The 23,586-nt window shown below is 40.6% G+C and overlaps 2 protein-coding genes across 10 annotated transcripts in view; one reads left to right on the top strand and one right to left on the bottom strand.

Annotated features, from left to right (window-relative positions):
• The window catches only part of fsip1 (fibrous sheath interacting protein 1), a 30,562-nt gene extending 18,563 nt beyond the window's left edge, over positions 1 to 11,999 (top strand). For 5 of the 8 annotated variants that reach the window (XM_071497674.1, XM_071497678.1, XM_071497676.1 and 2 more), the window contains one exon: positions 9,496 to 11,999. In XM_071497674.1, coding sequence (XP_071353775.1) covers positions 9,496 to 9,603 — 108 coding nt within the window. In that variant the 3' untranslated portion in view covers positions 9,604 to 11,999. Of the gene's footprint in view, positions 1 to 344; positions 5,792 to 8,512; positions 8,724 to 9,495 lie in introns of those variants that run through there. The other 3 variants (XR_011693603.1, XM_071497680.1, XM_071497679.1) reach the window with 3 other exon arrangements.
• On the bottom strand, positions 11,620 to 22,534 carry LOC139632626 (thrombospondin-1-like). 2 transcript variants are annotated; one of them, XM_071497672.1, is made up of 22 exons: positions 22,466 to 22,534; positions 20,308 to 20,391; positions 19,438 to 19,997; positions 19,201 to 19,279; positions 18,945 to 19,034; positions 18,727 to 18,836; positions 18,290 to 18,415; positions 17,742 to 17,838; positions 17,467 to 17,640; positions 17,201 to 17,377; positions 16,942 to 17,115; positions 16,570 to 16,850; positions 16,267 to 16,485; positions 16,054 to 16,161; positions 15,487 to 15,646; positions 15,284 to 15,402; positions 14,610 to 14,844; positions 14,252 to 14,479; positions 13,889 to 14,160; positions 13,690 to 13,787; positions 13,447 to 13,586; positions 11,620 to 13,346 (listed from the first exon to the last, which is right to left on the bottom strand). In XM_071497672.1, exons 2-22 carry the CDS (start codon positions 20,369 to 20,371, stop codon positions 13,339 to 13,341), a joined length of 3,519 nt encoding a protein of 1,172 aa, XP_071353773.1. In that variant the 5' UTR covers positions 20,372 to 20,391; positions 22,466 to 22,534; the 3' UTR covers positions 11,620 to 13,338. The 2 variants fall into 2 exon arrangements, with proteins under 2 accessions (XP_071353773.1, XP_071353772.1); XM_071497671.1 differs by lacking the exon at positions 22,466 to 22,534 and adding an exon at positions 20,492 to 20,656.
• Between the last annotated feature and the right edge of the window lie 1,052 nt (positions 22,535 to 23,586).

Genomic DNA, 23,586 nt, shown 5'->3' with positions numbered 1-23,586 from the left:
ATATGCTCAAATTCACATGAGTACTTGAGTACATGAGCACTATGTTGCATTATAACAGTCCTCAGAGCTTGTATCTGTGGACACGTGTATGAGAAATTATTAGAAGCGCACAGCTCATTCACAGTCATTCACACAAGGGGACAATGAAATCACATGCAATATTAGTGTCTCTGCAGGCTCATATTTTTTCCTCTTTTTCCCCAATTTCCTTCTTTCTCTTTGTATCACGAACACACACACACTTTACAGTTTAATGTTAGCTCACAGCTGTATGAAAAATGTGGGCTGTTGCTTAGCCTTTTTTTTAGTGTAGAGATAAATTTCTTGCCTTTATTTATTTGTAGGCAGCCTTGATCTGAAGGTGAGGATGGTCGTTTCCTCCGCTGATGGTTGTTTACTCCACTGATAGCTTTTTGTCCTCTGTGGTGTTTCATTACTTTTGATGTTCACACTCAACAGTGTTCCCTTGAAACCATGGAGCTCTGTCTGGTTTTAGGAGCCGCTGTAGAGTTACAGCCACAGAACTGACACTCTTTCCCAAAACCCTGTAGCTAAAGGAACAACACAAGAATGCTGCAAGAACAAAGGAGAATAGGCCTGATTTCTGCTTTCTCTGACATTTATGACTTTAAATTTTGTGTGCAAGGAAAGGAAAACATTAGAGATAAATGTATCGGTTTGACTTTGTCATTGTTCAAATGGGGGGCTTCTCTCGGTCTTGCGCAACAAACTACATGTTTGTTTCATCACAGTGCTGCTGTCGATGCAAGACAAATTCAAATGTATTATCCAGCACATCCATTGTAATACTGATGAACCACAACATGATGCTTAATTTAAACATAAAAGATGCCATTTTGACTCACAAACAGTTAGGCAATAAAAGCACTACGTGGCAGCCCCTCCCTTACATCAAGTGAGGCACCATACCATGCAACCCAAACCTATTCCTGGCCTAATTAAGGAGAAACAAATGGAATTTTTTGCAAATTAAGCCAAGCTTCATTAGAGGAAAGTGTTCTTTCATCATGATCACATAACATGCAAGCCACCAGTCTCTTAACTGCTGGTGTAGCTGTGTGTCACTGCATTTTATATACTGTGACTAAATAACTGAACCCAGCCATTGACTGCAATGTAAACAGCATACTGACTGTGTATGGTCAGAGTGCTACCCGGCTTGTTCTGTAGTTAGAAAAGATTTATTTGTACAGAATTTGTGTGGGAGGGCACCATTAAACAGTTTCACACAGCTCCAGTATCCTCGTAAAGTTGATTTGTATAACATCCGTAACTCAAGTGTCTTCTCACAGTCTTTTTGCACCTGAAGTGTTTTTACCAACCACACAGGGTTTGTGCGTAGCTCTCTGGTGGATTAGGAGCATGATAACTAGGTAGAGATCAGTTTGTGAAGAGAATATGAGTTGTTGTTTTGTCAATTTGAGCATTCAAGTCAAAGTAAGAGCATTACAGGAAAAGCCAACATCATTTTCCTTTAAATGCAGCCAATACTGGTACTATAGAAAGGTTAGTTCATCATTTTGGAAGATGTAGTTATATATTAAAACAAATAAAAGTATTTTCCAAAATGTCATTTCCTTTAAGTACTAGTATTAATAGCATTTTCAATTATTATTATGCAAATGTTATTCTTTAACTTAAGTGCCAAGCCTGTTTTAGCAGGCATAATAATAACTTTCTTTGTCCAGCACTTTTCTGTTATGATTGATATAAAGAAAACGTATGCAAATACTGTATTTCAATCAAAAATGACATGGAACATTAAAATAGAAAGAGAATGAAGCTATAATAGATAGACAGACAAATACAGACAAAAAGTAAACAAAAGATAAGGAAAACATAATACACTCAGATGAGGACAAGAAAGAAAAAAAAGACCCGACATGACAGTGATGCAGAGAATGCTTAAAAGTTTAAAGCATTGCCATTAAATGTCTGATATGTAAGAATGGTATTGCCCACATTTCAAGTGATACTCCTCCATTTGTAAAGCGCTTTCAAAAAAATAGTTACAAAGTGCTTTAGAACAAGATAAAATACATAAAAATACATAAAATACACAAATAAAGAAAACAAAACAATACAAATACCCTACATATGAACATAGGACAAACAACAGAGACATGTATAAACCATAGGACCTCATAGAATAGAACGTACTATGAAAACAGGTAAAAATAGAAAAGCATCAGATTTACTGAAGAAAAGCTGTCCTGCAGAGGTAAGTTTTGAGGAATGATTGAAGATTCCTTAGGCAGGGAGTTCTGCCTTATATGAGGTGATTGGAATTATTTTGAAAAACTAGTTCTTTGCAGTTTCACAACACTGCGGCCCAAGAATTGCATGTTTGTTATTGTGTCTACTTATAGTCAGTGATGACAAGTTTAAGAAAATGAATCCTGAATTCCAGAGAAGGAGGCTGGTGTGCGAGGTTGACTGTTTGTGAATTTGTTTTAGGGATATGTTTGACATTAAAATGTTTTATTGAAGTAGAAAACATCAACAAAATACCAAGATGGATTGGATATTAAATGTTTTCCCTCCAAATGGGAAGCATGACGTCCTGTGTTTAGTCTGGCCTGCCGCTGCTGGAGTGTAACACCTATTGTAAAGGTGGAAAATGTCTCATGCATTGAGTGACAACAGATTCCCTGCACTACTTTAGTTTGATTGATTCCAGGGTGTGATATTAGGAATTCAAGTGTTTGTCTAGAGAGTTACCTGATTTACCTTTTGAACTGATTTATTCAAACAAAAGTGGTGTTAAGCTGGATTGATTGATGACACCAGTCATTTTGTGCGTCATCCCAGCTTCTTTCTCTCAATCCAAACAAGCCATGTTCCAATGAAATTCACCTCATTGCCAACAAATCTGCTCTTTCAACTTTGATTTTTTTTCCTTTTTCCTATTATAGATGTTATCCTGTGCAGTAAGGGGTTGGCCTTTCCTTTCCAAAGAAAGATATTGTTAGTTTGACTGTTATTATTTTCTGTTATCAATTGCTTTCTTAGAAAAACAGTAAATACAACATCCCTAAATCTGTATTGCTCAGCAGCTAATCTGGTGCTGGTTTTCCGGCAACTTCACTTGGCTGCATTCCTGGATCAACAGCAAAAGGAAGCACAGTCCCGACATTTACAGTAAAGCAGGATGGTTCTCTAATCAGGCCAACTTCATCAATAATACTTTCTCTCTTACATTAGCATACTCCCATTTAACCTAAGAACTACTCAAAACTTTATGTTTGTGTATTATACGAGGTCACAGTTGGCACATTGAGTATTTTAGCACATCATTTATTACGTGGTGCTCTGGTCTGACTTTAAGCTTCAGATTTCAAGAGATCACATCACTGTAGCCACACTTTTTATATTCAACTCTTTGCATTGCATTCATTAGCATTGGGACTGAATTATAAAAGAAGATTGCATATGAAAACTTGTGTGTGTGATTAGTTGATAAAAGTTATATTAAAACTACAAAAAGTAGTTATAGGAGCATGGAATAATACACACAGTACATCTAAAAATTAAATGTGTAAAGACAATTCAGCTAGCGGATGTTGCAGTGTAGGGTATTAGGTAAATAAGCACACCTACAATCTTTTCAAAGGAAAGAGGGTCCCCTATCATGGCAGATCAAAGTTTGCCTGAATCTTTTCAGGTGTTATTGAGTCCCCAAATTATCTGGCAACTCAGCAGTTTCACAACTCTTTTACCACGGAATACAAGTCAGGTTCGTCAGAAAAGAGGAGCCACAGTACGTGTGCACTGTGCAATGTGTAAATAATGGGGTAAACTGAGGATACTGGGATTCGGCCAGCAATCACTACAATAGTTTGACTTTAATGAGGTACCTCAGAAAGTCCCTGAGGTGAATTATATATCAGTGTTATCTACATTATCTTACATTTCACTGTGTTGTTTTTTCTTCTAATGACAATGATGTCACAGGTATATTATAGCAGGAAGTATTGCTGGCTTGTCTCGCGAGTTAGTCTCAGCATCTGAATGGGAGCACATAGGGTGTAATGAATAGAATTTCTCCCTATTAGTGGAGAACTGGCCCCTGGGTCTGTGGCCGATAAAGCTGAGGTATGTGACTGAAGTCAGTGACCTTGAAAGCTGAGCAGCCCACGCTTGTGGTAAACCAGCTCTGCACCCTGTGTGTACAGGAGCCAACAGTGAGCTGTACAGAGGTGGTGGTCCATCACAGGGCAGATAGCTGCGGGGCTGAACAGCTCTCGCTTTGTCAGATTCAACTCCTGCTTGGAAACTGATACCAGACAGTGACAGAGAACCTTCATCTTTCACCAAAGGTTACGGGCTCGCCCACCCAGCCATTGTTTGTTGGGAGAGGAACTGGACTCCTGTGTCTGGAGGGCAAACAACATATTGAACTCATCATCATTTTGGTGTTAGGGAGGAAGAGTAAAGCCGGTGACAAATGATAGTGCAGGGACTAATAGCGAATACACTGTAAAGAGTTGCTAAACAGAACAGGGACACAGGTTTTCCCTTACACTTATTTTCTCTGCATGTGGCCTGTGTGTAGCTACAGGCCAGACTGAGACAGATGCAATAGGCCTGCTGGGTCTGGATAGCAAGTGGGAGAGCTTGACAGCAGGGAGCAGTATGAGATGTCTGGAGCAGTAATGCCAACAGTCTGACAATAACCCACAAACATATACATACATAGGGTGTTAGGATTGATTTGACTCTTACTTTGTCCCTGTTGCAGAATGAAAGGGAGCCGATATGCCCATGGCAAAAGCTGTTCTCATGATTCATGGAATTGCACATCTGTGGAAAAATAGATAATTATCTGATATTGTGTTGGATTGATGAGTGGCCACATCAAAGCTGTTTCCTCACTGATGCGAACTTGAGTGAACTTGCCAGTATTTTGATTCTTTTTAATTGAAAAGTTATGATTGAACAGAGAATATGAGTTGTGGTTTTGTCAATTTGAGCATTCAAGTCAAAGTAAAAGCAATACAGGACAAGCCAACATCATTTTCCTTTAAATGCAACCAATACTGGTACAATAGAAAGGTTAGTTCATCATTTTGGAAGATGTAGTTATATATTAAAACAAATAAAAGTATTTTCCAAAATGTCAGTTCCAATTATTATTATGCAAATGTTATTCTTTAACTTAAGTGCCAAGCCTGTTTTAGCAGGCATAATAATAACTTTATTTAATAATAACTTTCTTTGTCCAGCACTTTTCTTTTATGATTGATATAAACAAAACGTATGCAAATACTGTATTTCAATCAAAAATAACATGGAACATTAAAATAGAAAGAGAATGAAGCTATAATAGATAGACAGACAAATACAGACAAAAAGTAAACAAAAGATAAGGAAAACATAATACACTCAGATTAGGACAAGAAAGAAGAAAAAGACCCGACATGACAGTGATGCAGAGAATGCTTAAAAGTTTAAAGCATTGCCATTAAATGTCTGATATGTAAGAATGGTATTGCCCACATTTCAAGTGATACTCCTCCATTTGTAAAGCGCTTTCAAAAACATAGTTACAAAGTGCTTTAGAACAAGATAAAATACATAAAAATACATAAAATACACAAATAAAGAAAACAAAACAATACAAATACCCTACATATGAACATAGGACAAACAACAGAGACATGCATAAACCATAGGACCTCATAGAATAGAACGTACTATGAAAACAGGTAAAAATAGAAAAGCATCAGATTTACTGAAGAAAAGCTGTCCTGCAGAGGTAAGTTTTGAGGAATGATTGAAGATTCCTCAGGCAGGGAGTTCTGCCTTATATGAGGTGATTGGAATTATTTTGAAAAACTAGTTCTTTGAGTTTCACAACACTGCGGCCCAAGTATTGCATGTTTGTTATTGTGTCTACTTATAGTCAGTGATGACAAGTTTAAGAAAATGAATCCTGAATTCCAGAGAAGGAGGCTGGCGTACGAGGTTGACTGTGAACTTGCCAGTATTTTGATTCTTTTTAATTGAAAAGTTATGATTGAACAGAACACAGTGTTCACAAAGCAAAGATGCCCATTACACCATCTTATCCTGGTGTCATTCTTCCATTGTTATTTAGTGTTTAACAAGTTGGTATTCAGTATAACATACACTGGGTGATGGAGTACTGTCTTTCCATAAAGCTGTCAAAGGCCTCTAACTTTCCCCATAGGAGTTGTTGGTGTTAGGTACATCTATAGATTCTCCTCCTCCAGCTTGTATTTGACATGTTTATGCCAGAGGATGTATGGCTGGGAATAACTCCAACATCAGCCTCAAGCATAGCAGCTCACAAAGCTGCACACTGCCTTTGACTAGGGACTGACTGTTTAAAAAAAAAAAAAAGAAACCTTTTACTGAAGCCTTTTGTGCCACCCATGACAGCTTAAAAACAGCCATTTGCCTAGGTCTGATAAACGTTTTTATTTTCTCTTGCAGTAATACTGTGTTTACACACTTCCAACCAGGCTCAACATAGTTGTTCCTGTCTCGCTGATATTCCAGTGGAAGAGGGGTACTCAGCGGAACTATCTCGATCAAATTTATCATGTATTTTCTTTGGCCAGCTTTCCTGTAATTGTGGCACTTTTCTCTGCATTAGCTGAAATGAATGTGGTGTCTGCAATGGATGGACTGAGATGAGCTCAAGTGGCTGTAACACTTTTAACTTTCTCTGTAGAGAGTAGACAGGAAGTCAGACAGGAAAATACATATCAGTCACCCACAGACAACCTAGGCCCTCCTAGTATTAAGGGCCCCTGAGGTCAACCACTTTTAAAGAGTCACAGCATTTTGTCACAGCAGTAAAAGGCACTCTTTCTTTCCTCCATCTCTTTTTTCTCTCCCATCTGCAGGAAAGTCTCACTTGTAGTTCCCATCTCCAAGACGGCTGGTACTGGTTAAAGGCATTTCTGGCCATTAATACTCCTGCCGGTGGGGCACTTTTTTATTGCCCCCATTCATGAACACTCACACACTGACATGCCTGTAATTGACCAGTGAATTCTATGTGCCATATGTCTCAAGTTGCAGTAATGGCTCACTTATGTTTGTGCAAATTTATTTTATAGTTGCCATTCTAAGCAAGTCATTTTTTTCTATGAGTGCAGTGTCAGCTACACCTATTAAAACATTGAAAAGAGAAACCATGGAAGGGAAGCTAGGTGTATCCAAAATGCCAAGAGGCTGAGCATTTCATCAGTAAATGCATATGGTTATGTGCATGCATGAAGTTACAGGATATTCCCCCTCTTCGCCATTTAGAGGTGAAGTTCAAGTGCACAAGCAAAGGGCCATGTCTTGCCACATACATGTCAAAGTACAAAAACACTGAGTGTTGCAGGGGGCATCGCGATTCGCGGCTGGAATGTGTCTGTGGCCTGTGGTAGAAGATGATATGCAGCGTCTGGATAATCACAGGGGTCATGAATGAGTAACACGGCCCAACACGCCGTGACCTAAGGGGTGTCATTACATTCTGAAGGACTTTGAACATGGACAGGACTGTCTGGTAGAGATGTCTATCAGCAACTGGGATCTGGCGAGAGGCTGGAGAGTTTCAGAGGGTGGTCCAGTCAGAGAAGGAATACAGATGATCGATGAAGAGTAAATGGCTTCAGCTAGCAGGGTAGATGAGACATAGGAATGCGATTTTGTCTTGAGTGACTCAGCGGGATGTGAGGAAGAGGTGAAAATAACTGCATGGGCATATTATTCTCTCTGTCTCAGAACAGAGTGCCTGAGATGAGTCGCACTGTGGTGAAAGCTGAATTTTCCCCATTCTCAAATTTGAATACAGGTTATTGATATGCTTGCATTCAGCAGCTGTAATATATTAGAAAGCAAAACTATAAAATGCATTACCGGATTGATGCTAGTTGCGCTAATCAGTACTTTTATGTTGAATGAATAGTTCAAGATTTTGGTGAATGCATATCTGCTTTCTAGCCAAGAATTAGATGTCAAGGTGCTGCCAGTTCTGTATGCTAAGCCTAAAGCTACAGCCAGCAGCCAGTTAGCTGAGTTTCGCATAAAGACTGGAAGTAAGGGGGAAACAGCTAGCTCTAAATCTAAACCTAAACAATCTGAAGACCAGCACTTCTAAAGCTCACTTTTCTTAATGTTAATAAACAAAATACTGTTGTTTAATACATAAAAATGTATACAAAATCAAGATGTAGGTTAGCTAGCTGGCCTAACAGTTAGCTTAGCTTAGCCACAGCAGGCAGTACCCTAACTATCCAACACCAGACAGCTGGCATGTAAACTTAGCCATTAGCTAGTGAACATAGTGGAACACTTAGCAGCTAAATAGCCAGATATTTCCCTCAGGAGTTAGTGGAGATTCATAAGACATCCTGTAGCATGACTCATGACTGCTGGATTTGTAAAAGAAAATGATGTGCTAACACTTTGGCTATATCAAATTCTTAAGCTGATAATTATGTGTTTTTTGATTTGCTTCCCTCAGGTGGGGAAAAATCAATTAATCCCGTTTTAAGCATCTGGATCAGGGACAGAGATACTGGATGAGGAGATCCCTACTTTAAAGCCAGGGACTTTCTGTTCAGTGTGGGATGACAGCTAGGCACATGCTAAGAGAATGAAGACAATGATTACTATTCTGCTCAGAGATTTATGGTGTGGCTTTCCTGGACACACTTTGGCTCATATCATGAAAGGTAATGAGTTGATATTATTGGAACAAATTGACTGTTGAATTGCAGCTGTCTAAATAAAGTACAGGATTCTCACACCAAGACATGGCAGCTGTCTATGAGCACTTCTGGATATGTAAATGAATCATCTCTGGTCTTATTATTAAGAATTAAAAGTTTACATGCCCAAATAATTTGAAATCAAAAATTACGCTTACAGTTGCCAAATAACACATCACTCGCATGGACAGATATTGACATTTATTCAAATTCTGATACCTTCCCCTAGCCTCATAACCTAGTTTAAGAAGGCTGGCTTTTATCCTTGAACTCGCATGCAGTCCCAGAAGGCTGCCTGTGAGGAGTTTGACTTATCAGTAGAAAAACAATAGTTATATCCAACTGGAAGTGTTTTTTCCCCGGACAGCTTCCAACTACGCACAGGGGACAAGCGCAGCATTGCAGTCATTATGACCTGCCACTGTTATCATAGGTCATGCATTAATGTGACATGTCTGGATTTGCCAAAACTGAGTTTTGGGCCCAGTAAAGGATAATTGTAATGGAACACATCTAGGGAGGATGTTAGGAAGATAGCAGCAGCTAAGCAAAAATATTCTGTCATCACTTCTTTAATAATAGGCACATGTGTACTAGAGGTCTGGATTGCATGTGTCTGAGATGTTCTAAAATGGTGGGTTTCTGTGTGCACGCACAGGTACATCAGCACATCCAAACACATTCTTGACTTATACTTTTAAAAGCATACATACATAATATATGTGTCTTTCTGCAGGATGAGTCTCCAGACCTAACGGAGGAGCAGTTACTTTGCCTGCTGGATGAATGTGAGCTGACAGAGAGCTGGAGCCAGGATCTGGAGACGACTGACACAACACCGTGAAAACAGCCTAAAAAGTCATATTGACCAAATCCGCCTGAAGCCCTGCTATCAGAACGTCTGTCAAAATAATGCATCATTGCTATCAGACAACTAGGGGTTGTACACATTTTACTGGACATAAACATATTTCAGATTTTAGATTTATGTCTCATATACAGTCATATAAAATAATTATGAACATGTTTTACATTGTGTCAGTACTGGAAAAATTGTAGCTCCAACTTTTGGTTAATTGACAAACTGAGGACGAGAACTGTTATTTTTTTCTCTAATTGGCCTCCATGTTTTCAGTATGGAGCTGGATTGCTTCCCATTGTTTTTATTTGTGTCCAAGTCTCAGCATGAGGAAAAGGAGCAGCAGGGACACCCTTTGTATTAGGCTAAGTATCATAGATGAGAACAGAAAATTGCTGTCATTAAAACTAACAACCGGGTATGGTGGCCGCAGAATGTTCTGCTGCACACATAAACATTAGTCGATAACAGTTTGTCTGTGGGGTGAAGTCTGAACACTATCATGTATTAAAGCTAAGCCCTGTCCTATGAAATATAGTATGTCTGTGTTAGTAATATGTGGTCAGACATCCAGCGCGGCTGTTTATGAGGACAGAGGGATGATGTGTGCTCCAAAACATTCCTGCCATTCCTGCCCCTATAGGTGATCTGCTTTAGAGTGGCTCAGATTAGTTGGATCTTCTGAAATCGGAGCCTGTGTGACCTCTCTCTAAGATTTATTTTCATTTAAAAAACAGGATTCCACCGACAAAAGATGGCCATCTTTGAGAATTATCCCCTTCGGTTTGTTTTGGAGATTTGTGGAAGCTGTTGACACAGTTCCTATTTGCTCCTGCTTGCACAGTGTGAGTAGCTAGTCTGCACCTGGCTGACCTCAGCCCAGAGGTCCTGCCTTGCCTCTCTCTTGGCACTGGACGCCTACGGGCCTATTCGTCTCACTCTTCACCTCACCCACACATTCTGACCCCGTCTAACCAAAAGGAATTATATCACATTCCTCTGGACTGAAAACACGTCAGCCAGGTGAGCCCTCCAAGGTCAAACCCTAATGAGAGCCTTGCTATCAGTGAAAGCTACTGCACTCTCTGTCCAGGAATCTAAACAGATGCCTCGGAGCAGGTCTGAAACAGCACACGCAATCACTTTTCAGACTAAATTAACTTTATACTAATTCCATATATTTGTAATACTTTCATTCATACATTATTGTCTATTTTACAAATACCATCTATGTAATGGATGCCGTATATTTCAGAAGGACACATATAGGCTACAGCTCATTTGGGGTAATGGAAACACAGTGAGCTCAGCATGGTAAGAATGAGGTCACTTCTAATGTAAAGAGAGCAGCGGCAAACTGAGACTGTCTGGTTTTTCTGGCATGACCCTCACTGGTGCTTTAGATTACAGCTCTTTCTGGTGCTGGGAAAGATCTAAATTAGCAGCCTGAATTCTGTTTGTGGATGATATGGTGGTGCGGGGTCTTACAGTGAGCTTCTCCTAGAACAAGGCTATGGATGCCTCATCTATTTTGACAAGTTTGTGAATTTTTATGAAAACTGGAATTTCAGTGTACATTCTTACTGGCAAGAGTGGAACACAGCCATAACTTAAAGTTCACAGCCTCAGAGAACAGTGCAAAATTCCTTATGTCTACCTCTCACGCGGAGTGCTGTCTTTTGAAGGTGTAAGGAGATGCCTGTGTAATGTGTAATCAGATCTGTATGGATGTGCTTTTTTAAGTGGGTTATACTTCATGTTGAGTTTTCCTGCTGTTGACTCCCGAGGATACTCCCTTTCTCCAAGGCTTCACTAGACTCAACTAATGGATTCCAGTTGCTTGACAAAGCATGTCTCAGCTCTCTTTGCTTTTTTAGGGAGAACTTTTCAATAAAAGTAAATATGAAGTCCAAAAATCACTGAGGAAGAGGCTTAGGTCATGAACTATCCAACTGACTATTTAACAGTATGTTTGCCCAAAAAGACACTTATAGGCCAAGATACTTTTTTCCTGAAGTATTTATTGTTCATTTGACATTACAAAATAACAGGTAGGAGTATAAACAGCACTTTGGGTAGAAACTATAGTACAAAGTTTAATGAAAAGCTTCACTAATAATTAAAAAAGACACATACAAAAACCAAAATAACAAAGACATCCTCATGTCAGTGTGCAAATAAGTTTATACAGACAGAAACGCTTCCATATGAGGCTACGCCTCTAGATAAATTATTTAAATAGCATATATCTACACAAAAGAAATAACCTCAACATAAAACAAACATAATAATTTATCCAAAAAAATGCACAGGAAATACATATAGCACAACATAGTCAAGACAACATTTCTTTAATCCTTTACGTTCCTGTTTGGGCTTCTTTTGCTACAAAAATATCTTATATACAGCATAAAAATGATACTAAAGTCTTGCTTAAAAAAAGAAGCCAACCAATTTATACTCTGTTACTAAGAAAAGTGATTCTTGTGTATTGCTGGCCTCAATACAAAAAGAATTAATGAGGTAATATTTGTACATAAAGGGTTTCCTTTGATTTTCCCTTGTCAGAAATGTACACACAAGCTCAGGCACACCAGTCATGCACACTGTGCAGAAGCAGGATATTTGGAGATACTGGAAGTGATGCCTATCTTTTACTTTTCTCACTGTTTTGGTCAGATGTAATGCTATAACTGATGAAATGATTTCGTTTAATTGGAATAGGTTGCTTACAACATTTTAAGATATTTAGATGCATAGATGAGCGAGAATTAAAGCCTCTATGATGAATAAGTAAATACAAACAGCCGTACAATGATTAACTGACAGGATATAGACTGGCCCTCGCTGTTTACGTCCCTTGACACTTTCAGCAAAGATTAGAGATATTAACATAATATTTGCTAATAATTACTCTTTCAAAGCAGTGTGCAGCGTGCCTGCTTTGTGGCCCTGTGCTGTCCTGAATTGTGTGCTCTCCTTGTTTCTTTTAGTGCTCTTTCCTGAGAAGACAAATATTCTAGGCCAGCCCTAAGCCTCAGCTAAATACAAGACCTTGTGTATACAGGTCTGCCTGAATATGGGGTGAGGAGTTATCAAACCAATTTAAAATAAATTTTGATTTTGTTGTCTATCCTTGTCGGGTGGCACACATGCACAAACACACAAACAACATTCACTCTCTTTGATAGTAACAGTCAGTCCATACTGTCCATGGTCCCTCAACAGTTCCTTCAAGGGGCATATTTACCCCAGCCTAAGAAAGTTCTCCTACTGCTTTCTTCATACTGAAACAAGCATCTTTGAGTCCACAGCAGATGTATATTAATGCTCAAAAATTAAAAAAATAATTAAAAACAACAAATGAAACACTCTTTGGTCCCTCATCCACAGAGGAATACCGCCAACTGACAACAGTTCAGGTGTGCAAAGCAATAAAATGTGGCCCTCTTTCAATGCAGATCAGAGCAACAAGGTGAGAGGGCCAACGTCTTCTGAGCAGAGCTGCGCTCATAATTTGAGTTTGGTGCAGAATCATCATTGAACTTTCAATTTGGCTTTAAGTCCTGAGGTCAGTTTACCTCACTTTAGATCACTTGCCCGTCATTCCTCAAATGTGCATTTCTCAAAGGAAAAAGTCAAATAGATATTGATCCAGGTCTCGTATTATATATTCATACTGACAGACTGATACTTCTTCCGGAGGGCTCTGTGGACCATTTATGTATCTGAAAGAAATTAAGGACAGAAACCATGTTACAAACTAAGTCCAAGGTGATGAAATTGTTTTTGTTTTTTTTTAAAGTTTGACATCACATATGTACTTACCTCTGCATTCATATTTGAGGTCTGAGAAGTAAACCATCTCCTGAGAGAAGACGTACAAGCCTAGTCGCCCACCAGCGTATGTCTTGTCGTAGATGTTTCCAGAATCGGCCATGATTCTCTTACCTTCATACATGACCACTCTAAAAAAATAAAAGGTACAACATGAGCTCATCGCCATTATAAAATAAAGTGTGGAGATTTGTAATTGAGTGAAAGAGCATGCTTCTGAGGATTTCAGCTCACCTAATAAGTCCAGTCTTGGGTCTGTGGGTCAGGTGCCACCTGTAGGCAGTGAAGTCCTTCCAGCCAATGTTCTTGGGGTCGTGCCAAAGAGTGCGCACCTGGAAAGGAAGAATTGTAAAGGTTAAAATGAGAAACAGTCACACATTGTGTTAACTTGTATCTTACATATCAAACTTTTAGTCAATGCATCTATGCTCACCTGTCCTGGGGTGTCTCCGGTGTGCCACAGGGCATTTCTCAGATGCTCACCAGGGCCAGTGGTGGAGTTGACCACTTTGATTGACAGGCCAGAGTAGCCTTGAGCTCTTGTGGGTGTGTGGGACCAGTAGGTCTGTGTGATCTGTTTCCACATGACCGTGTAGAAGCGTGAGCTGGACTGGTAGCCAAACACGAACCCAGCGTAATCGTCATCTCTGTCCGTGTTGATGAAGAATGTTCCACTGAAATCCACTGCACTGAACTCATCGAACCCTGAAGTAAGAGAGGACATGGTTCACAACCTGCCTGCTACTACTTTATGTCTGTGTATTTGTAGTGAGATGTCCATCTGTATATTACGTACCAACAGCAATGCCAGGATCGCAGTTGACTGTCTGCACCAACTCTTTGCCTTGATGCCGGACCACCCAGTTGGGATCAATCTGAGAGGTACCCTTGGGGTCCAGAGGAACCATCTGGAATCTGCGGAAGTCTGTTTCGCTAATGTCAAAGTTCTCTGGACACACGTCATCGATGTCCAAAACATTGTCTTGGTCAAAATCGTGTTGGCACACATCACCACGGCCATCACCTGAGAGGAATATATAGATATTTAGACATTATAATTAGAGAGAAGGAGCTACACTCTAAAAGACAAACCCAAATATAAGAGGATGTCAAATGATTTAGATCCCATGTGACACACTGAAAGACTGACTCACCATCAGAGTCAAGTTGATCAGGGTTAAAGGCCAGTCGACAGTTGTCTTTTTCATCAGGAATGCCGTCATTGTCATCGTCATGGTCGCAGGCGTCACCCTTGCCATCTTTGTCATGGTCTGCCTGGTTGGCATTGGGGATGTAGGGGCAATTGTCCAAGTTGTTCTGGTGACCGTCCTCGTCAATGTCCTGGTTGTTGTCACATTTGTCTCCTATGAGATCTGAGTCAGAGTCGATCTGCAAGAGAACAGAATTCCTTTATGATGAGATTTCGCAAAGACCGACTCTCACACTGTAAGACGCTTGTCCTCACTTCAAATAACTCACTTCACTGTTTCACCAGCCTCAATATGAGATGTGCTATTCTGGATGTGATTTAAATGTAGCCCCTTGTTTTCAGGTATGCAAGCAATGTCCCTTCAGACAAGTGTCCAGTGTCTTAACACCTCAGCAGAATTACAAATTCATATTTGTTCCAAAGGCGGATGAATAGAGAGGAGAACAGGGAGGTTTGCATTGGTTTTCCTTAAAGCTGTCACATTCCTCTCTTTTATTAAAGCAGTTTGCAGTCTTGATTCTGTGTCCCACGGGAACTTCTACATAGTTACATGAGAGATTAAACTATGTCAGTCAGGGTAGCTGTAATGGAAAGCCAAAAGGTGAGATCTGACTTTACCTGATCAGGGTTGTGCTCCAGAGGGCAGTTGTCACAGTGGTCTCCCACACCATCTCTATCTGTATCTCTCTGGTCCACATTGTAAACATATGGGCAATTGTCGTTCTCATTCAGAACGCCTGTTGAGTGAAAACATATTCATCTTAGCTTCTAGGGACTGTGAAAATACCTTTTAAATATAAGAATTTAGAGAGATCTCTTACCATCGCCATCAATGTCAACAGCACAGGCATCACCCTCTCCATTGTTGTCAGTGTCGGTTTGGTCGGTGTTAGCCTCGAACACACAGTTGTCACAGCGATCGCCAACATCATCCCTGTCTGCGTCATACTGGGCAGGGTTGTATTCTCTTGGACAGTTGTCCTAAATTCGTAGAGAAATATCAATTCCATTAATTAAAGTGGATCATAACCCAAAGAAATGATAAATATAGTAATAAAACTTTGCTTTCAAGGCATTTTTTTCTTACTTTTGCTGGAATGTGAAATTCCACTGCATGAGAGCTGGTAATTTTTACCACAGCATTTTTCTTGCCCAACTTTCCAAATCCACACTAAAAATTACAGGCAGCAAGCCATCTCCTCAATTCTGGCTTTATGCTTAAATTATATTACACTATTCCTATGCTACTGGCTTTCCACTTAAGCTTTCTGTTGAAAGAGACTTTACATTCCTACTGCCCAGAGGAAGGATGGCTACAGCTGATTGCTATGTCTGGTCTCTGAGGAGAGCACAGTTTGGGGCTAAATAAAACAGCTGTAATGACTCACCCTATCATCGGGGATCCCATCATTGTCATCATCGTGGTCGCATTCATCACCCAGGCCATCTTTGTCATGATCTTCCTGACCAGAGTTGGGAAGGTTGGGACAGTTATCCTATAAAAGAACAAAAGAGTGGTTAGGGAGGCAATCATAACAATAACACAGTGCAGATGGGTAATAGTGGCCTTCTGTATCTCTGTCCATGTGGGGTCTGGCTACCTTCTTGCAGTGGTAAGTAGCATTCTCCACACACAGCAAGTCAGTGTTGGGCCATCCATCCAGGTCACTATCCTCTCCACAAATATGGCCATTCCCGGCATATCCTGGCTTGCACTCGCAGCGGAACATGGACTCGGAGAAGACACCCAAGTAGATGCAGTTTGCATTTTTATTGCAGTCGTGGCTACCATCCTGGCAAGGGTTACGGGGTGTGCAAACCTAAAGAAAACGACAGAGGATTAGAAAAAAAGCAAGCAGCTAGGCTAATGACCACAAACACAGTGAGTAAGTAATAACTCAAACCTGTTTTTTAGCAGTTGCCTGTTCCACTCCTCTTCCGAAGGGCTGAGGACCAGAGAAACGTGCAGGGCAAGGCAGACAGTTGTAACCAGGCTCAGTGTTCTCGCAGCGATGGACTCCATTATGAGTATGGCAAGCATCAGGGACCTCTTTACACTCATCAATGTCCTTGCAGATGACGCCATTCCCACGGTAGCCAAGTGGACACTTGCCACACCTGAAAGAGCCATCAGGGAAGCTGGTGCACTTTGTGCCAGGGAAGCATGGGTTGGACAGGCAACCATCTGTAGAGAGAATGAGTTCATGCTTTAAAAGGGTGATCTAATGTGTATTATGCCTTAATTCTTTAATATTTTTCAAATCTTAATTACTTACCAATAGGACACTCTTGTTTGTTGCACACTTGAGACATAGTGGCATCACCAACACAATCCTTTCCACCATATTTGGGGACAGGGTCAGAGCAGAGACGTTTGCGGGTCTGGATTCCTCCACCACAGGTAACAGTGCAGGTGTCCCATGGTGACCAAGGTCCCCAACCTCCATCAACTAAAAGGCAAATAAAAAACAATATTGATTATTTTGCCTTGAATTCATACACTCATATATACTTTGGTGCTGTAATTAAACTTACTGGGACAAGGTGACTTCTGGCAGATTTCAGTTTGACGTCCTTCTCCCTGGCAGTCCCTACCACCCATTTGGGGTGTGGGTGAGTTGCAGAGGCGGATCCGGGTGATAACTCCCTCACCACAGGTCACAGAGCATGATGACCAGGGCGACCAGTGACTCCAGCCACCATCCTGTTTGACTGTTAGCGACACATACCCAATTAATTCATCATGCTATCAAACTGGGAATATTTACCATCACAATGGTCAAGAATACTGAGTAACTTACAGCGTTTGTCACATTCCTGAGGGTAGCAGTCACGGGTCTGGACAGAGGTGCCCTCACAGTTGCTGTTGATGCGGTCGCAGGAGCGTCCACGCTGCTGGATGCCACGGCCACAAGTCACTGAACAATGGGTCCATTCAGACCAGGGAGACCATCCATCCTCGGCATAGTCACTCGCTGCAGTGAGGAAGATATCAAATTTGAGGATTGTTATTTTGAGGGAAAGATATCAAGAAAAAAATTAAGAAGCTCATAAAAGTAATGGAAATTAAGCTTACGTGTTCCACAGCGAGGGCAACACTCTCCATCAGGCACGGTGGCGTTAGCACATGGGATCAGAGGGCAGGAGATTTTGCGACACACAGTAGCAGAGTTCTGGATAAAGCAACAATCAAATTAGTACAAGAATAACGAATGACTGACTGGACTGGCAACAGAAAAAAAAAAGGCTTTGCTGGTACTGTTCCAAGCCTAATTGGGGTATTTCACAAAGGACTGATCGTTATCAGGGACATGACACTCCTGCTGTGTTGATAGAAAACATTATCCTCACTAACACTCTCCCACTAACACCTAACACAAATTACACAGTACATGAGCACCCTTCACTAGATGTTGCTAGTGGGGGAAGAGGCCCCATGCTGCTCTGCTGATAGTCGAGAAGAAGTGTTGATGGCCTTCAGATAGAAGCAATGTGATTATAAAGGGAGGTGCTAACATAAACATTATTATCACTTCATTAAAGCAGGGAGACAGGAAACGCAATGTTGTCTGTCCTCAGCTGCTTGTCTAAAGGTTGTATTGCAGCAAGTGTGGTGACATTTACCTGGCAGGTGCACTCAGTGCAGCCATCCACGGTCCATTCATCTTTGTCCTTGTACATGATGCCGTTGTGGAAGCAAACTCCACTGTGGATTTTTATGTGAGCTATCAGCTCTGTGCTCTCCTCAGACTGGGGGAAAAAGAGAGGGACAGAAGAGGGTTGCTTGGGATGGCGGATGGAAAACTTTCACTTTGCCAAGGTTCCAATACAAATGAATCAGCAACTGACACTGTGATTAAGACATTGCTTGACTCTAGTGAAGCAGTGCAAATGCAACCGCCAGCCAAACATATTTGTGTATTCACATGGGTCTCATTAAGAACTTGGCTGGTCACTGCCATTACAGCGACAAGTGGCTACGCACTGGGAATGCGTTAACTGGAAGCAGGGGAGGAAGATGGAGAGGAGAGGAAAAGACCTCGATGGCCCTCGGAGCTTACCACTTTGCGGAGATCAGATGACAGCTTTTTAACAACCACGCCGAGTCCCTTGAGCTCCTTAAACATGCTGGCGATGTCCTCACAAGAGAAGCCACAGACAGACTGCACATCTGAATACAGGAGAGAAGAATCCAATAAATTACCTCAGCTCATAAAATTCACAACTGATCAGTGGAACAGAGACACAGACTTGTCTCTTTGGGGAGGAGAGGTCTCACCTTTGGCTTTGTGGCCGGTGTAATCAGTCCTAATGGCAGGGCTGGAGCCATTGACTGGGTTGTCCAGGGTCATGACATCAGTTAAGGTAGCTGCAGGGGAAAAAAGAGGAGAGAAGACAAGTGAATTTTTGTTCACTGGGGCACTATGTGGTAGACTATTTGCATCCTTATACACACACACTTCCAGATTTTGCATCTGAGTATGATCACGTCAATTCAGGGCTATTGGCAGATTTGATCTATTTTTCAAACTTACCTCCACTCTGGCAGCCCTTATTTCTTAGTATAGCATCAAGAGTGGTCCCAAAGACAAAGCGCACATTCTGAAGGACTCCCTGTGGAAAGATAAATTCAAGTCAGAGATACTTCAAACTATTACACCTCTATTTTCCTCTTAGTTATTAAATGTGCACAAAATATAGTGCACTAAAATATCTTTCATCATTAGATAGGTATTTAGTTTCCATCAGAGACAAAACACCGTCGATCTTACCATAAATCTGTCTCTCACAGCTCCCTTTCCAATCCTGAGCCTGGCGATGTCTGCCACCTCTTGGGACAGCACTTTGTGGATCGGCACATCCAGCTCTGACACATTGATCTCGTCGCAGCCGACATAAAGCTGTGCGCGGTCATCCTGAACGAACAGCGTGATGTTCTTCCAGTGTCCTGTGGCCAAGTCCGCATCCTCGATGGACACGACCTGCTGCTGGTTCGTGGTGGAGTAGACCACATCCAGAGTGTTCGCCTTGCCGTTGGAAATGATCTCGAAGACGGGTCCGGATCCGTCAGTCTTCTCGATGGTCAAAAGGCTGCCTCTGGTTTTCTTGAACTGCTTCAGGTTGACCTGGAGGAGGAAGCCCCTCTCAGTCTGGATGGAGTCGAGCAGGTCCCTAAAGGAGCTGTCGGGGACCTGGGGGATCAGGTCTGCGTTCAGGACTTTGTATGCAGGGCTGTAGGGATCTGCGCCTTTAACCAAACTCACTCCGTGGTGTCTCTTGTTTACTCGGGCCAGATCGAATAAGTCATATACACTGTTATCATCTCGACTCTCTGTGGTGAAAGACAGGAAAAGACACCGGTCATTTTTCTTTTCTCATAATGACAGCGTCCATGAAGATGCGGCAGGCTATAATACATCTGCCAGACTCATAAAAATAACTGCAAAAACATTTTTTTAAAATACAGTTTTTATAGGAATATTATTGAAATGTTGCAGTGATCTTACAATAACCTGAAAACCATAGCCGCGCTTAAAGTTCCTACAGAAATGATACTTTCAGTAAGGGAGAGCTTAGACAGGTTTAACAGTTTTGTTTTTTGTTTTTTTTAAATCCAATATAAAGACATTTTCCATTCTCACCTGCCAGTCTGGCGCCTTCACAACTCCAAAGCATCAACAGCAAAAAGATGCCACACAGCATCATCTTGAAATCTCAAACGATCCCTATTGCAACCAGAATAACAGAGTTAAACCTCCCCTGCATGACCATCAATACATAACAGTTAATAACAAAAAAAAAAAAAAAAAAAAGAAATGTACAAACCTTTAAAATGAAAAGAAAAAAGTCCTGCGAGAATAGATGAAAAAGTAGAGAAAAGTCCTCGCTTGTCAAATTACTTATCCCGGTTCTCTTCCTTTAGCTCTTGGAGAAGACCGAGCTCCTGTCTCCCGGGTTTATTCCGATGCTTTCACTTATTCTACTGACTTATCTCACCAATACAAGCGCTATTTAAACAGTTTAAGGACATTCCTGAGGTCCCATCTGGACCAATGGGATGGCTGCAGGAGAGAGGGACGGACTTGTTTTCTTACCTCACAGCCAGTCACAGTAAAATCCGAGACGCACACACACACACACACACACACACACACATAGAGGGGAAAAAATGCATTCCTGAGCTGAATTTCCATCACCGGACAAATATTTCATACAAGCTCCAGAGCCAAGATGTGGTCGCTTCCGGTCGCATAAAAGCTTAATTATTTGTCAGGTCGTTCTAATTTTACGTGACTGCCACTTTCTAAAATAAATAAATAAATAAAATAAAAAAAAAATATATATATATAGCCTATATATTGATTTATTTTCTCTTCTTTAATGTTATCCAAAAATAAGCAAGCCAGTTAATTCAGTGAACTGGGAATACAAACCAGTTTTGAGCGGATTTAAAAGCCATATAAAACATTAAATTATATTCCGCAACCCACCGTCAGGTATTGATTCCATCTTATATTTATGACGTACAGCAGGCGACTCACTGGTTTATGGGGTACTTTTCGTTTTTCTGTTACAAGTCTGGCCACCAGGGGACTCATTGAGTAATGAATGTGAGCGTGTACTGGCCACAGTGAGAGTGACAGGGGGATACTTGTCTCTGGGTTTCTTTGTATCTATAAAGTAAAAAAAAAAAGCAAAACAAAACAAAAAGTATTTAAAAGAACATATGAAAGTCCAATTTAAACACGTTATAAGCTTGAAAAGTATTAAATAAGTAGCCTAATAAATAGGATACTAAATATATATGAATACAATAACTTTATAACTAAGTAGGCTACTAAAATGCCAATGGTTTACTTGAATTAGTGTGAGAGAATCCAAATAACTAGAGATGAATCTTGCATTTGAATCTAATAATACAACTAGTGTGGAATAACAAGGGGAAAATTACATAATTGCATATCTCATCCATTAAATACACACATAAATTATGTTAATGTCAGATTAAGAGAAGCCAATAAAGAGAATATATGAATAAAGTGTATTAAATGGTGGATTCAAATTTTGTGCCATCTTTTGTTGCTAGTTATTGTTTGGACAGATTTTACTCCAATGATCCAACAGTGCAAGAAGTGCTCAGATCCCAGATCCTTCAGTCAAAGCACCAGAACATCGGTTTGAAATTACGAGTAAAAGTCCTCCATTCAAAACCCTGCTTATATAAAAGTAAAGTAGGCCCACCTATTGTCAACGAAATATACTCAACTTAAATACACTTAATATCCAAAAAGTACAAGTGCCCTCTCTATAGAAAGCTCAGTGATAAAATTGCATTCTTAGATTGTTGATGTATCAGTGTGCAGCATTTTCCTGTTGAAACTGGTTCAGGTGGAGAGAGTCTTAACTACTCTATATACAACCAACACAACCGTTTTGTCAAGAAGGTTGTGTTGGTGGTGGTATTTGTTTCAGTTCACCCCTGACCTGAGAAGCATTCGGCCTTCTGCAATGAAAAACACTTAGACTCATACCAACACGCAGAGTTGTGGATTTAGAGGAAATCTGAGGAAAGGGAGTGAGAGTGTGACAGTGATAAAAGTTGTTTGGACAAACAGTGGACCACAGAGGCGCCTACATGCTCTGATGACCTACACTTTATAATAGAGGGGTGTCTAAAAATAGGACAAATGTTACAGCACATACTACGTACATACATCAAACATACCACCGGAACTCATAGGATTTTTATGGCCTCTGGTGTTTTTGTAACAAACAGCATTTACAACATGTACTACTCACCTTGGTGAAACATAAGCCTACAGGCAGAGATAAGGTAGTAATGATACTTCACTACTCAAACTGACATTCAAAAGGAAAGCGTCTACAAATCAATGAAATGGGGTTAGGTTGGAACGAGAGTCTCTGGTTTCATGGGAAATCATTTGGCGTTATCATGGGCAGGTGTGACTGGAAACAGCTCTGTGGGAGTGACTGTGACCTCACAGTGTGGGAGGTGTGACTGACAAGACTGTGTTGGAGGTGAAGAGACTTGCCAGGCTCGTGCTACACTGAGCCAAAACCTCAGCGGAAACAGGCCCATAGATAGGAAGTGTTTACTCGGAGTGTATTCCCTATAGCGTTTGTCTCCAACTCTGGGAGCTGACATAGACGCATCAGAGGGTGGGGGAGTTCGTTTGAATTTCTCTGCTCTTTTCTTGTAATGGAAAATAATTAACTCCTACAGTTTATTCTGTTCCTGCACACCACTTTATAGTCCACACTCCTGTATCACTGCTGTAATAATCATTTTCATTAAACTTTCTGTTTTGCAACTGTTCACACATTTCACAAAAGGTTCATTTATAGTCACTGTTTTAACGATGTTCCGTGCTCAGGAATGTCTGTCCAAAAATGTATGTTTATTTAAGCACAAAAAAATCACTTATAACATGACTTATAAATTTGTTTATCATGTGGTTAGTATGTGTACAATTGCTACCATGGCCACGCAGACAAATTAATAAACCTCACCTGCAGAAAAGAGTGTTTTGTACATAAAGGATTAGCTTTATGTGGACACCAGGACATAATGGAATCACTCAAAATGCACTTATTTGCTAGCAACTGGTTAGCTGAGGCTAGTACAAAGTATTCACACCAACAGACTGGAGAGACTTGACCCAAAGTGCTCATCATCATGGAAAATGTCAGATACAGAGAAACTTGATGGTCATTTGGTAAATACAGCATTTGGTAAATACAGCACACTCAGAGATAATGCTCAAGCACTGTCTCTATGGGTGCATGAGGAGAATTCAGATGCAAAAGCAGACTCATGAGGCAGGACTGGTAATAACAATAATCATAATAAAAAGATTGTACTCAGTGGTTACTGTAGGTAAGAGACAACAGGCAGGCAG

Source organism: Trachinotus anak, unplaced genomic scaffold (genome assembly GCF_046630095.1).
Source record: "Trachinotus anak isolate AG129_WGS33_773 ecotype Australia unplaced genomic scaffold, CSIRO_AGI_Tana_v1 ptg000015l, whole genome shotgun sequence".
NCBI classification, from domain to species: domain Eukaryota; kingdom Metazoa; phylum Chordata; class Actinopteri; order Carangiformes; family Carangidae; genus Trachinotus; species Trachinotus anak.
Note: the sequence above shows the minus strand (reverse complement) of the source record. Positions and strands in the feature narration are given on the sequence as shown.

What these genes read in the sequence shown, in the direction of transcription:
- LOC139632626 (XM_071497672.1), bottom strand. Translation starts at nt 20,371, where the DNA reads ATGATGCTGTGTGGCATCTTTTTGCTGTTGATGCTTTGGAGTTGTGAA. An exon ending in TAAGGGCTGCCAGAGTGGAG is followed by an intron (nt 19,035 to 19,200) that starts GTAAGTTTGAAA and finishes TTTCCCCTGCAG; the next exon opens with CTACCTTAACTGATGTCATG. An exon ending in CCGGAGACACCCCAGGACAG is followed by an intron (nt 13,788 to 13,888) that starts GTGAGCATAGAT and finishes CTTCCTTTCCAG; the next exon opens with GTGCGCACTCTTTGGCACGA.